Source organism: Heteronotia binoei, chromosome 1, assembly GCF_032191835.1.
Source record: "Heteronotia binoei isolate CCM8104 ecotype False Entrance Well chromosome 1, APGP_CSIRO_Hbin_v1, whole genome shotgun sequence".
Taxonomy (NCBI): domain Eukaryota; kingdom Metazoa; phylum Chordata; class Lepidosauria; order Squamata; family Gekkonidae; genus Heteronotia; species Heteronotia binoei.
Window position 1 is genome coordinate 139,805,677 of NC_083223.1, and position 15,569 is coordinate 139,821,245.

Consider the following 15,569-nt stretch of genomic DNA (forward strand, 5'->3'; position numbering starts at 1 on the left):
GATACTTTACAGACTTGCAACTGCCTTATAATGATTATTAAATCCATGACATCTTTCCACAAAATAAGCACTGTAATGGAACTCTTCCTTCAAATTAAAATGCACAGACTTAAACATACAAGTCATGAAATTCTTATGCAAGATAAAATATGAAGCCTGTGATTTGAATTGTAAGATTTCCTATTCTAAGCTTACCAATTATTGTTGGCTTGAGAGTGGAAGGAGAATGAGAAATACATACAAAGTACATTCCCCTGAACAGGAGCATTTCCACCAACTCAGTCTGAACAAGCTCAGCATATAACCTGCACCACATTATTAGATGTACCAGACTTGCTGCAAACTTCTCTATGTTAGGGGTTATTGGAATTAATCCTGTGATGGAGGACACAGAATGATAGACAGTATGAAAACTGCTGACACCCCCACTGAAATTACAACAAACCATGTCACGTGCTACCTATTAAGACTCCAAGTCAATACTGAGAACAAGAAGGTGAAGGACCAGCTGTAAGAGATTATCAGCTATTGTCTTCTCCTTATTGCCTTTGCAAACAGAACAGCTGCAGTACCTCTGGACATTATGACTTAAGTTCAGGGATGCATGCCAATGATGTGCAGAAACCACTGAGAGAAAAACTGAAATCACAGGATAAAATTTCATTATGTAACCTTTTTACCAAAACTAAACATTTTGCTGATTTAATATAAAATTGATTATTTAATTTGCATATAAAACTGCACTATTTGGCTTATCTATGCAACCTTGAAGTAGTGATACCATATTTTCTGCAAGTAAATAGAAGAAAACATACAGCTTCTTCCAAATTTGTTTAGGCCTTCACATCTCTACCTAGGATTAACAGTCTATCCCTTAAATTATTTTAAAGGCTGGATTAAGTAGCAACCTTGACATGCTAAGCAAGTTTTAATTGTTTGTAAAAGTGGTGTTTCCCCCCCCCCCCTTACATTCTGGAAGTCATAGCTTTCTTCATTTCTTGAAGAGACCAACCAATTCCTTCATCATACAGCTTATTCTGTCCTATATTTATAATATTAATTTCCTTTATAAAAAGTAAGGAATGCACATTAAAAATACAAAGATGTACATCTCAGTATTTCAGGGACACCAAGTTGTTTAAGCAAATTACAAAAGAAAAGATGGGGCTACAGACTAGCTGTATACAGAAAGTTCCATGTTAAATCGCTGGCATCTCTGATCAAAATAATCAGCTAAACTGGATGTGAAAAGACCTACACAGGACAGACTAGCTGTCAGAGTAGACAAAGCTGACCCTGACAGACCACAGATTTAAAGGCATGACAATTTCCTCTTTGCCTTATCACTTCATCTCTATGGCTTCTGTAATCAAACATCATTCAGCCCTATGCAACTATAACTGTGGATATTGTTGTAAACATCTTCTATAATGTCATATAAAAATATATGAACAGGCATCAAGGAAGGAAAGCTCCACTATCTGACTTCAGAATCTTATTTACTTTAGTTTTAGGAGGAGCTGAAAACCAGAAAAATCAAAATAATAAAAAGGTCAGCATTCTGTGCTGTATGCATTCAGAAATGGAATAGACTTCTACATTTTCACTGTACTGGGAACTACCTTATGGCACATGGATACTCATATACATACATATATATTCAAAGGGCATTGTTTGACGACTATTGCCTTGGTTTTAAACTGTATCAGAATGCCTTCAAGGGTTCAAATAAAAAGAGTCCTCAATTAAAGAAAGTGTAATCCAGGACCCAGTCAAATATTTAAGATGTTATACAAGGTTAAAATGGTGTGTATGTGTGGGGGTGGTGGGTGGATAGTTTCTGACAACTTTCAGATGACATGTTTCTTGCTAGGCTCCAATATTCCAGCAAGTCATACCATAGTCTACCCCAGGAAGTCCTTCTCTGGTCCCAGCTTATCCTACATTCATCAATTCATATGATTTTTATATCTTCTTTTGTGACTGTTTTTATGGTCTCAATGAAATTAGGACTCATTTCAGAAGGTAGCAATAGAACAGCTGAAGGCCCTTAGGCCATTCTCCCACTATTTTGGTTCCCTAAATCATGCAATAAATTTAACAGATACTGTTTTTAATATTTAAGGCAAGGCAGAGGGGACACAGGAAGCGAGAAGATGACAGCATTTTGCTCCTTTGCAGATGGCAAACTGATGAGAGACAGAGAGACACACACAGAGAAAGAGAATCTTTGCCTAAATGCAGATAAGGCCATGACAACATGACCATGAAGCACACAGCACTGGACTACAATATTTTTTCCTGCTTAGAACAACTTCAAAATATTAACATGAAAAATCTGTATGCTGAGCAGCATCCCAGGTCAATCGATGGGTGCAACGCAGCTGAACAATCACATTCCAGCTATTTCAGTGGGAGAATGTAAAGAGTGGTTAAGGTTAAATGGGTTGTTTGTGGATTCTAAAAATTGCAGGCCCAGAGTAGGGCAGCATGTTAAATTTTGTTGTCTTCTAAATCTCTACAGAAAAGCACTTTACATCATAACATCACTTCATTTCCCTATAACTTTCTTCCTGCTTCGGTGCTCTTAGTCTGTTTGTACCTGCAACAATAATGAACCCAGTCTGTGATAATGTTAATCACAGGTTAGCATACCATGATTATGGAATTGTACCAGTTCCAATCCCAAATACAGAATAGGTGCCTATAATCAATTTAGTCTCAACATTGATCCTCTTATGTGGAGGGTAGACAGATAATTACCATTTTAGGCAAAGCCTGAGAATGGTAGAAAACAGAATAGCAGCTTGAAAAATCTTAATTAAATCTATGACTGATCTTACTATTGTTTCTGGCACTTTCAAACAGTAAACAATTCCAACAACTTTTAAAAATAAAGATTTCTTTTTAGTGAAACACTTGCTTCATGGTCCTCCATCTGAAGCTAAGAATTGTGTGCATACCCGATGCTTCTCCAAAGGAGTCTGTTCATTCTCTTTGTGTTTGATCTCCTGTAAAAAGTTCCTGATGCCATAACATTGTCACATTTAAGATTTGGTGCACGATCAAAGTCTGGGAATGTCACAGGATGCCTAAAAGATCATTTTCTGTTTGAGAAGTCAAGATTGGGATCTAGTCATCGAAACTTTTGCACTTACAAAAAACCCTCCACAAATCTGTAGAGCTTGTTCAAATATTAAATTTTTATTGTCATGGAGGATGAAAATCTTAATGAAGACATCTGAAAATTATAAGGCAGGCTCATGTTTTTATCTATACAGTTCAGTTAGCACTGTATAATTTTGGGTGACAAGTGACTCATGTGCCTTTGTATCATAGATTCTGTTAAGAGAACAACAGGATCTTTGTACAGAAGGTTAAAAAATACAAAGAGAATGAGAAGGCATTTGTACTAAACTCCTCCCTAAGTGGACTGCTTTGACAAAACAGCTATATGCAAATAGAAAGTTCATTAACAAACAAGATGATAATGCCATAATAACAGATGTTCAGCTTCATTTAGGAAACGTTATAATATGGAAGGCAGCTTATGGTATTGAGGGGAAGAAGCAACATATAGTCTAGACTAGATACCATAAACACTGTAAACATGTTAGCCTCTACCTTCTCTGAGTAACCAACAGATAAAAAAAGGAAAAACTTCATAAAGACGTGAAAGTGGGTGTGGGGTTGGGGGGGATTAAAGCCAAAATATAGTTCCCCCACAAGAACATTATCTTTGGCTTTTCTATTGTAAAAATGAAATATTTATGAAATATTCTTTTTCACAATGGATAAGACACTATAAGACAGGGTTTTACCCACTCAAATGCTAAAAACTTTATATTATAGACCCTTTTGCAAGGATACATTTGTTGCTTAAATGACTGATTTTCTCCACAATATTACATATTACAATGAAAACATTATTCAAGAGGTAGTTCTCAATGTTAATTTCAGTATCTAAAGTTACAGATACAAACAGCCTTCATACTGTCACAACTAACTCCAAATAATACACCTTTGTGGTTTTTATTTTCTCCTACGTATCACAAGGACAGAACTAAGATGTGCGTGTGTGTGTTTGTGTTTAAGTAGCACAGAATGTAGCAGTTTGCAGTTCATAAGAACACAAGAAGAGCTCAAGTGGATCAGACGAGTGGTCCATCTAGACCAGCATCTTGTTTCACTCCAGTTTGCCTTTCACCTGATGTTGTCTCTTAGCACTGGGGTTCAAAAGTATACTGCTTCTGAATACAGAAGTTTCCTTTACTCATCGTGGCTATTTGCCATTGAGGTGCCTATTCTCGATTAAACTTTTAAACTGCTCTTTTAAAGCCATTAATGCTTGTGGCTATCACTACCTCTACTAGCAGTAAATTCCACAATTTAATTGATTGTTGTTTTATTTTGTCTGTCTACTGTCCATCAACTAAACTGAGTGCCCCTAAGCTCTAATATTATGGGAAAGGGAGCAAAAGCTCCCTCCATCTACTTTCTCCAATCTATAGTTCTTTACATTCAAACAAAATATCAAAAATACCAAACTGCTCAATCAAATTTGCTCAATCAAGGAAGTTACAGCCCTCAAGTCTGCAAGATCTGAGCAAGGCTGTTAATGATAGAATGTTTTGAAATACATGAATCGATAGAGTTGCCGTAAGTCGAAAGCAACTTGTTAGCACTTAACACACACAACATTTACACCTTAGACTTCATCTAGATGCCAAAAAGTATAATTTTACATACTAATGAAGCTGTGATACAGTTTATACCCTTACAGCATTACAATTCATTTTGGTAAGAAAGTATTGTGCATACTTCAATGTTCCCCCAAATGTTAATTTTCCCAAGAAAAAAAAAGACATCCCCCATGCCTTCGAAGGTTCCTGATAATTTACATCTCTAGCTCAGCAGTACCTTCCACGCCCAAGAATGTGACAATATTGACACAAAATGTTATCATGCAGATTAAGGTGAAGGGGACAAATACAGCTCATATATTCTAGCCTTCTGTTGCTTGTTCAAACTGTTATACGCAGAACAAGTCTGGGCCACAGGAACTTGGTATCTACAGCTGGAAGCAATAAGGCAGGTCAAAATACAACTCAGTGAGAGGTCTCAACAGGAGGGGCAAAATACGTGTCACATTTGATGCATTTGACATGAGTGTCTGACCTAACTTGTAGGCAAATATTACAGCAGGTACTAACTTTTAAACTTGTGTCACCCAGTGTGGCTCCAAATGCTGTGAGGGGGAAAGAGGGGCTTCATGCTTCTTCCTGTACCATTTCGCTCAGTGGAATGACCATGAGGGGACTGTTTGCCCCTTCCTCTGGCTTCACGTGCCCTGGAAATGGACACACAGAACCATAGGAAGGGGCAAACAGGCTCATCTATGGCTGCTTCCACTGGCAAGAACCAAACTGGAGGGGAAAAAATTAAGCTCCTCCTTCTACCCTGCAGCATTTGAAAAAGACTTTTGTAAAGGCTAGTCCCTGCTGCAATGTTTGACTATGAGTTATGTTGGGCACCCATGACACATGTCAAATGTAACATGGTTGACCCTTAAATCTTGGGTTAAACATGTATCTAAGTGTGGTGAACAATGTATGCATTTTCCAAGCCTTTGAGCAGCTTAAGCACTATTCTAATGACGAAGAAACAATTTTCTATCAGAACAGAAAAGCAGCCAAGTACTTAGATCTACCTATGTTCAAAAGACCAGGACTTAATTCCCATCAGTTAGCACACCAATATTGTATGATGCCTCTTTGCACATATGAAGCTAGTATATTTTGGACTGCTATCTGCAGGTGTTTGATGCAGTTGTTACAAATGACACAGAGCATGCAGAACCTAAGGTTGAAGGCTACTGAATACAAAACAATGGGGGAGGGGATACCTTCTTTCTGGAATACTGCTTTTTGTACAACTCTCCCCAGACTTTCAGTTCTTCAGTGCTGATGTGCATGATATAGATAGCAAGGGAGCAGGAACCAAGTCATTGGTGCAACCAAAGCCAGACAAACAGATGGGCATCCATATTGACTTAATGGTACATGAGGGCAGGCCTGGACAAATGTTCTGGATTTAGGTGCCCTCTCCAAAATTGTGCAACCCGGATCAATACCTGATTCACAATATACAAATCTAAAACACAAAATACCAACTTTATTGATTACACAAGTCTTTTAAATGCCATGAGAGATCCCCATTTCTTTTTGAAGTGCATAGCACCCAGGGCTTTTTTTGTAGAAAAAGCCCAGCGGGAACTCATTTGCATATTAGGACACACACCCCAACACCAAGGCAGCTGGAACTGCATTCCTGTGTGTTCCTGCTCGAAAAAGGCTCTAGTGGCACCTGTTAAACACAAACACGCTTATATTGCATAGGACTTTCTATGGACAAATGGAATTTAAGCAAGAAAGAAAGTGGGCTCCCTCCTCCTCTGTAGTGTCCATGCAAAAAACTGTGTTGTGATAAATAGTGTGCAAGGGCTGAAAAGCAGATTAAGCCTGCAATTCAAGGCACACTTACTTGGGTGTCAATTCAGAGGGGAAACCCTTGTTAGTCTGTTGCAGTAAACCAAAACAGACTCTAGTACCACGTTAAAGACTAACAAAATCTTACTATAACATATGCTGTTGTGGAATAGAGTCCATCTATTTTTACTTGAGAGTAAATCCCACTGAACTAGATGGATTTATATGTTAATAGGGTTAAGCTGCATGATGCCTTTGGCAGGAAGGGCAATAATGTAGAAACACACAGTTTTAAATTCCTTGACGTACAAGACATCTTTGAACTCAGGTTTTCAGTGGCACCAGGTAGGAAGAGGAGGGTGACAGGAACAGAAAGCAATCTGGCATTTAGGAATATAATTCAGCTGTACATTATTCAGTCTGTAAAATGCTACATGCTTTGTTTGGGAAATATCTGATGTTTTGTTAGCGAGTTTTTATTTTAAAAAAACATGTCTGACTTTTACACAGAAGGTGTGGTGATTTGATGATGTAAAAACATAAACACATTTAAATCCTAAAGATTTTGTGGTTTATGAAGCTAAAATATCCATAGTATTGCATACCACCAGCTATCCAGGGAAACATAATGACATGATAGTGTAGCATTCAGAGGAAATATTATCCCAAACATTGTGTGTTTCCGTAGATAAGTGGTAGATCTTAAAATTTCTCCCTCAGCCCACAGTACTCAACAGCTAAGTATTTCTTTTGCTATAGTGAGAGGTTCTGGAACTTAAACCCACTTGAGCATTATGGCTCTTCAGTCCTTTTGCCATACTCAAAGGTTTTAGGGGAGGTAGAACAGGAACTTGACAATAGTTTTTTGCTGATGAGTCAAAGAATTCTGAATATATTCAGATATAAACATTCTTTTACATTACATAACCAAACTAAGGCAGGTAGCTCACTTCTTTCCTCCTGCCTTTTCCATGGTTCAAACTACTCCCATGATAAATTCTTCCTGGCAAACAGAACAATTCACAGTAGCACAGATTTCACTGAGATTTTCTGCCTTGTCCTCTCAATCATCATTGGTAACATTAAGAGGGAGAGAAAGCAAATGAAAGGAGGAAAGCAGTAGAGGAGAACATTATGGAACAGGACATGCAATTATGAATTAATTCAACAAGCTTAATTATCTCATGACAAGAACCAGTTTCACAACATTCTTGCAGCTTTCCTTCCATCACCTCTTTAAAAGTACTGGGGCAACTGCCTGCACATTTCTTCATATATCGCTGTAAGAAAAGAGCTAGAAACTTAAAAAAAACACTAAAGCTAGTAATTCATAGAAGGGTAGGACATACCGCCCTCACATGTTCTTGGTAGATATAAGCCTGGTGGTGGCTGCATATCTTACAACTCATGTTCTGCCCCAGCAGCTGGGTTTGGGTTTGCAAAGGCTGCATGAAGCTGAATCAGGAAAGGTGGGGTATATTTTAAAAAATGGCTGCTAAAGACTGCTACAACTCTGCTGATACTAGAGAAAAACCATTTATTTTCTACCCTAATTTTAAGCCCATGCCTAGTAATGCTCCCATCTGCCAAACATCAAGGGTCAATATTCAGTCACTCCAGTGCCTCTATTAGACATATGGACCACTCACCACCAAATTCACATGTTGCCCAAGCTACAGCAAGCAAGTGACCCAGTATAGGAATCTCTTCACTCTGTTGCTATAAGTAGCAGAGGCAAGCTGCTTGTCCTGGATAAGATTAGAGAAGGACATGGAGTCAAGCAGGAATGGCCAGGTCTATACATGACTCTGATTCCCTCTGCACAGGGAAGGGCAAGAAAAGAGAGTGGCCATATTGGTGGGAACATGCTAGAGAGCAATTTCTGTCAATGGCCACAACTCTTGAAGTAGTGTTCAAATGGAATGAAGGCCCGTCTTCCAGACTGCATGGATTTAGTTTCTTGTCGTCTTTCACCTCTCTCTCTTTTTTCAGGCCTTGAAGGCCAAGTTGTCTTTTGCTGTTTGAAAAGCTGTGTATATAGTTACTTTATAATAAACCCTCCTGCATACAGTGGGACTTCCTTCTGAGTAAGTATGCACAGGATCAGATTACATCACATGTGTTTACATTAAAGTAGATTATAAGAACCTCAGTATCTGCCACTCACATTTTATTTAAATTAGTTGGTGCAAGCTTGGTCTTGTTGACAGCGCAGGTTCACTGAATCTATTAGGCAAGTCGCTTGCAGCCTCTGTTCCGCCAGCCATAAACCAAAGACAGCAACCAATATCACAGGACCAAAGCTGGGATAACCATAAAATACTTTAAAGAGTACAATGTGATTCTAGTGCTGCAACTATAGCATTTTATGTACCACAATACACTGCCAATGATCATACGCCTCTCTTTCAACCACACCAGGAATGGAATGGGAGAAGGCAGGACTGGAAGGCAAGGCTAGAGGATTGCAAAACTAGTCTCTTTTCTTCTGAAATCAGTATGTGAGGAATATATGTTTAAGCCAGGTAATCCCCATAGGATTCTTCATCTCCTTTCCTAGTAACTATTACCAGCCAAAGAGCTACTTAAATGCTGATTATGTAGAAAGCAGAACATGCCCTGTACTAGTAGAAACAGAATCTATAAATCCCTGGCCTAATCACATGGCTCAAGTCACTGTAAGTCAGCATTTTGGCCCTCTGACATTTGTCAGCAGCACAAGAAAGAGGAACACATTCACCTCTGCTAGGTATTGCTCTGGTGCCAGCTGACAAGCCCAGTTCAGATACATTTATGAACATCATTGTAAGCAGCTTTTGTTGATGAGATGAAAGAACTTTTCCTCAACCAACAGAACATTTCTGTGTAACTAACTGGAATGTAGGAGGTCATATTGAGAATGGGCGATATTACAGAGCTTGATTGCCAAATCCACCTCACTGATCCACGAAGCTTTTATTGAAAGGTGTAGAAAGCATTAGAAAAAGAGGGCCTTTTGCATTACTGCAGTAATATCAAAGGTGCAAAAAACAACAGCACGAGGGAAGAAGCCAAAGTCACGATAGGCGTACTTGAGACTGATTAAAGCCAAGTTACGGCAGTGGAGGCTGAAAAGACTGATATGGATATTAAATCCACTAGTAAACTGGGGGAGCACTGGGAAAGCATACTTTGTGTTGGAGGCAGATCTTGAAAACAAGTATTCCTGTTTTGCTCTTGGTGCAACAAACCAGGAAGGAAGACCCAATGTGGAGCTGTGCTCAAAATGTCAGATTAGAATCTGGTTTCAACTCCCACATCTACCATTAAGCTAACTGAGTGACCTTGGGCCAGTCATTGCCTCTTAACCTAACCAATCTACCTAAAAGGGGTAATGTGAGGATAAAAGTAGGAATGGAGAACCATATACACCACTCTGAGATCCTTGAAGGAAGGGTGGGATAAATATGTACAGGATGAAAGTAAAAATGCCTTCTCTACAATCTGAAGGTGAGTCATGAAGAGCGCACACCAATTAAAAGCCCTGCTCGTCTGCAGACTGAATGAATGTCCCTGGGCAAGCTCACTGTCTCAACTTCAGTCCACCAACTATCAAATTGGAATCATAACTTCTGTCAGAGGTCTGCTCCAAGGACAAGAAAATTGAAGACTATGACACAGTTTATGCCTTGGAACCATTGTTTAACATGTCAGTATCATAACAAAACAAGATTCAGAGACTGGCAAATTCAGTTTCCAGGCCACCATATTTAATCAAAATGCAGCACAAGTTAGCCTTAAGCAGAAATGTATTCACCACACACATGCACATATAATTAAACAACCTCTGGTTCTTCAAGGGTGGCAACTCAAGTCATCAGCAACTGAGGAACATATTTATTAACTTCCCTTTCCCCAAGTTACAGCTTTAGTTATTCACAGAGGCACATGGTCCAACCAGTCATACCTGTGCAGCTATACAGCCCTAAAAGGTCCACAACTAACAGCTACTACACATTCTGCACACCATTCTAACCTACACCTGCTAGCCCTGTAAAGGATGTTCAAAATTACATAACTGGTTCTTGGTTAAACAACTAACTGCAGAAGATGGATCTCTCCAGCATTTTGTGGAAGTCACTCCCCTTGGAAAGAGGAGAGCTCACATTTGGAACTTCCCTCTGAACACTTACACATTTTTCACTAAACCCATTCAGATTCAAGAAAATATGGAACAGGCCCAGTTTAGTAAGGGGACTGTCTGTGAGCAAATAAAACAGAAACAATGTTTCTAGAACTAGACTGGAGGCAGTAAATACTTAGCACAAAATGTACTTAGCTTTTTTGTGGGGGAGAGGAAAGATCAGTCTAAGCATATCATTACAGTCTTCTGCATACTATCAAATATACAGAAAATATTAGCATCCACCGGTTTTTAGGGAAAATAATCTTTTTACATAATTATTTAGAAAAACAAACTTCTGCACTTAATTTACATGGCATCTTGAACTGCAACTTTCTCTTCTTCAATTTTCTCACAGAAATGTGACCCTCTTTTAAATCCTCTAAGCACCCTGGGCTTCCACATCCCAGCTGCACAAGGCTCCAGTACTTTCACAATGCAAACCTAAGCAGAGTTATAGCCTTCAAAATCCACTACCTTCAACAGGCATAGAGTAAAACTAGACATGATGGTGTCCTCATGGTCACCATTTTAAAGTGCTTTAAAAATGCTGTGAGGGCCTGATTCTAATCATGCCTATAGAATGGTGGGCTGAGGCACTCTTGTCCCCCCCCCAATGCCTTATCAAGTACCAAAACAGCTGCTCTCTCTAGCTGTTTTGACACTTGAAAAGACATGTGGTGAGGGGGGCACAAGAGAGACACACTACAAGCCAGATCAGGATCTGGTCCTCATAGTATTTTAAATCATTTAAAATAGTGGTGGCATCCTCCTGGTTGCCAAAGGACACTATCATGTCTAGCCTAACCCTTAGAAGGGTGAAACTCTGTTTAGGATTGCACTGGTAGTGCCAATCACTATGCTTTTTACTCACAAGTACATGCCACCAAGCTCAGGAGGACTTGCTCTCCAAGAACACGGAAAAAACTCCAAGTACAGAAAAGTTCATTAGCTCAAAAAATCCCTGTCCACCATTTTGAGCAATACCAGTACCTTATTACAGCAATTTTTCTAAGTTCTCAGTTCTCTCACACACAATGCTTTAAAATAGCTAAGGAGGTGGTCAAGGAGAACAAGATGAAAAGCTTAAAGAGGGCCAGAGATCCTTAAAATTCACCATATATGGCACCCAATAACTGATACAGTGCTTTGTGGAGCTTTTCATACTACAATGAAGAACTTGTATAGCATTCACAGAGATATAGCTGAATTTGTGAACATTCCACATGCTCAATTGACCTCTCTGTGCAGTTAGATATAACTTATTCATCAGGTATATCCCATTTACTGAGCACAAATGCTGTTGATTAACAGTTTAGTATCATTCTAGAAGGAACTCCCTTTTATCATACTACTGAACTCTGCCATCCATCTGCAACTCAAGCTCATTATTAAACCACTTCTTAGATACCAGTTCTGCAAGAGAAGCAAATTCTTTTCATCTCCATGTGACCTGTGAAAAGTAATTCAAAACAGCACTGTTCAGTGTGAACACACAGTCCAAGGTCTGAACTCAAAGGGGACCCCAGCAATGATTCTAATCAAAACGCTTTAACAGGATGAGATGCCATGCCTTACCCAAGGCATATCTGAAAAGCCACAGCTGTTAATTACAAAACATGAAGATAATAAGACTGGGTCCTAATAAGCTTTCTAGGAAATAGGAGCCCTTAAATGGGACAGAAAACCTACTAAGCATGCTTTAGATTGAACATGACATTGAATACAGCAGAAAAATGACAACTTAGAACTAAATTCAGCGGGCATTCAAACCAGAGAAAAGTCAGAGTACACAAACATGGAAACTTATAAAAACATTGGAAAGAACAGTTGCCACATTTAAACTCAGCTTGTTTAGTCTTACACATACCATAACACATGAAAAAGCTGAAGTCTTTGGTAGAGGAGAGATGTGCAACTATATTAGAGTTTTATAAACAGAAAGATGGAAATGGCAGGTTAAAATCCCAATTAAATCTTTGCTATCCAGACATTGTTACAGAAGAATAATTGGGTAATGTTAAGATTGAGATTTGCAAATTAGAGTTCCCCCAGTTTCTACAATGATTCTATATATTTTTTTCTTAACTAGGTCATGGGGTTGGGGTGAAAATCACTTACTGGCTTTGGCATTTTTGATTCTCAAAGAGTTTCTGTTGGTCCAAAAGCAAATATTCATGCAGTAACCTTTGGTGTTCTTTCTTTCCTTCGAGAAGCCTGAACAGAAAAAAAAACCCAACTAGTTTAACATTTGTGTAATAACTAACTAAGACAGGGGCACGGTAGAGGAGTTTTAAAGATTAAAAAGAAGGTTAAGTAAGCAGGAATGATTCATTCATGACCAATCATTACTTAGTAACGCCACAGCTTTACAGAAAACATAAAACCGGCAGCCTCGCCCAGGTTTTTTTTTTAAGTCCAAGTATAGAAGGTTATTTGGCTTGCCACGCCCACAGGAACAACTATAATTTCAATTTTTAAGGGAAGGAAGGGGGGAGTCATCTCACAGCTATACACAAACCAAGTAACATCACGGACGAGGCTGCGAGGGAGGGTGTTCTAAGAATCACTAGTGAGAACCCCCCGGAATATCGGTGACTACTACAGAATCGTTATTACCCGGATAGAGAACCATGAGACTTTGATGAGATTACTCTAGATAAGAAGCGAGCCGCAAACTGGCAAATTCTACAAAGCACAGAAGACGGCAGAGGGATAACTTCACTGTTTCAAAGAAGGCAACGATTGTTTCGGCTCGCCTTGAAGCTTAAGAAGTGCAAAATAGTTTCTCCCGATAGGTCTGATACAATCTTTCATTCTCAGACAGGAACTATCGCAAGCTTCCTGTGCCCTTCGAATAAACTGCCGAGGGAAGACCCCTCTCGCGAAGCCACACACGCAAGATGGCTACTCTGCCTTAATTAGCCCCTAGTCCATTCCCACCACCCAGCTCCCCTTTTGCAACCTTTTGTGTGGCTTCGGGCTCCCTCCACTCGTAGCCAAGCGCACGAAAAGGGAAATCGCCCTTTCGCCACTCGGACTGCTAGAGGGGTATAGCCACCTTCAGTAATCTTCAGCAGGTGTTTTCCAAAATGAATAATAAAAAGACGACCACACTAAATTTAGGAGGATTACCTTGTAAGCAAATCTGCATTAAGCTACCAAACTGAAATCCTCCACACACTTACTTGGAACAAACTGAGCGGAGTGGAACTCGCTTTTTTGGGTAAGGATCGGGCCTATTAAAGGGCAGGGAACTTCGCTTTAAGTTAGCCTGTGAAAGCCTAAAGCTTGCTTAAAACTACAGTGCTAAGCAACGCACCTCTCTGGCTGCACTGGGAGAACATAAAAAAGCTTGCTTCTATAGGAACGTGCTCAAGTCAAGTCCCTTCTTCAAAGAAAAGAGCTGGGCACCATTCACACCCTCCACTACACCTGTTGCCAAAGCCACGTCTACCGCTGCAGCACGGAGCAACTTCGCGCCACTGGGTCCCGCCCGAGCTTTCTGGATGTCCCCGCCAGCTTTCGGAGGCGAGGGTTGCGGGGATTTGACTACAGCCCTTACCTAGCTGGCGCGTTCCTCGGGTCCGGCAGAGCAAAGCAACGGTAGCAGCTCCGCGCGTCGACCCCAGCCGCTCTCTGGTCCTGTGGGCGTCGCTGCCTGCCCTTCCCCGATGGCCGCAATATGGCTGACTGTGGAATGGGCAAGCGCCACGGGACTCTAGCCTTGTCCTCCACCCCGCCTCCCCCGCGTAAAGCAAGCCAGTGAGGCGCGGAGGCCGTGCCTTCCTGCTGGCGAGGGCTCAGCTTGGCTGCTTACCTGGGAAGGAGGCGGACCCCAAAGGCTTACAGAAGGTGAGAGTTCCAGGTAGCGAAGCTCTGTGATTGAAAAGGGATAGGTCTCTGGGCTAAGAGTGGCTTAACTGCTTGGGGGGAAAGAACAATTTTAGCCTTTCTCTCTCTCCCTCGACTGGGGCAGGACTAGCCTCGTCTGGATTGTTTTCTAGGTTCCCACCCTGTGTGATTTCCACAGGAAAATTTCCCGCCTGGAAATTACTTCGCAGGGCGTCTGAGGGTGCAACGATCACGTTGCGTTAGCAACTGGAGTCTCCGGGAGAACAAAACAACCAAATAAATCTGAAGTTACAATCAGTACAGATACCTGGCCAAAGACTAAACAAATTTGGTTTGGATTGAGAAAGAAAAAAATGTGGGTAATCCTGTCCACTGGGCGGGAGGGGGATCATATGGGGGTAGTAAAATAAATTATATAACAACACTGCCTTCAGCTCTGGTCCCAAATCTCAAGAAGCGATAATTGATTAAGAAGATATCACCTAAAGTTCTGTTGTTGTTTTCATAGCCACTGTTTCTGGTGAATTTAAAAGTCTGCATGCACACTGTTGTGATTTTTGGTTGGTCCTTATAAAGGTATTCTTACTGTTATGCCCACATTGTTTCCCATGCCACCCAAATTACTTGAAATGTTGTGGCCACGGTTGTGACTTAAAAAAAAATGGACAAAAATACACTTGTTCCTTTCACAACACAGTAGCAGGTGAAAATCTGCAAATGAAGATTTTTCCCTAGCATAAAACTACACTGACTTATGTGTGCAATGCAGTTGTTAAATTTAAAGGCACTCTCACAGTGCCATCCTGAACAGAGTTACACAATTCAAAATCCATTGAAGTCAATAGCTTTATTAGGATGTAAATCTGTTTAAGATTACATTCTTTGCCTCCTAAACCAGATTACAATCCTTGCTACTACTGCCAGTGATGAAGTTGGACAGGAACAAACAGTTATGCAGTTCCAGGAGAGGGAAGAAGTCATGACAATTTCTATACAGATTATATGCTCTGGGTTCAGCACTGTTGGGAAGTGGGCCCTTCCCCACTGCAGTGGTGGACTGGGTC

General features: G+C 40.3%; 1 protein-coding gene across 5 annotated transcripts in view; it reads right to left on the reverse strand.

The window, feature by feature from the left end:
• Nucleotides 1-14,670, reverse strand: part of EZR (ezrin) — a 55,770-nt gene extending 41,100 nt beyond the window's left edge. Inside the window, exons 1-2 of one of the 5 annotated variants that reach the window (XM_060241584.1) lie at nucleotides 14,471-14,670; nucleotides 12,772-12,867 (exon numbers count right to left, since the gene is read on the reverse strand). In XM_060241584.1, coding sequence (XP_060097567.1) covers nucleotides 12,772-12,783 — 12 coding nt within the window. In that variant the 5' untranslated portion in view covers nucleotides 12,784-12,867; nucleotides 14,471-14,670. Of the gene's footprint in view, nucleotides 1-12,771; nucleotides 12,868-13,269; nucleotides 13,729-13,785; nucleotides 13,971-14,215 lie in introns of those variants that run through there. The other 4 variants (XM_060241547.1, XM_060241565.1, XM_060241573.1 and 1 more) reach the window with 4 other exon arrangements.
• Between the last annotated feature and the right edge of the window lie 899 nt (nucleotides 14,671-15,569).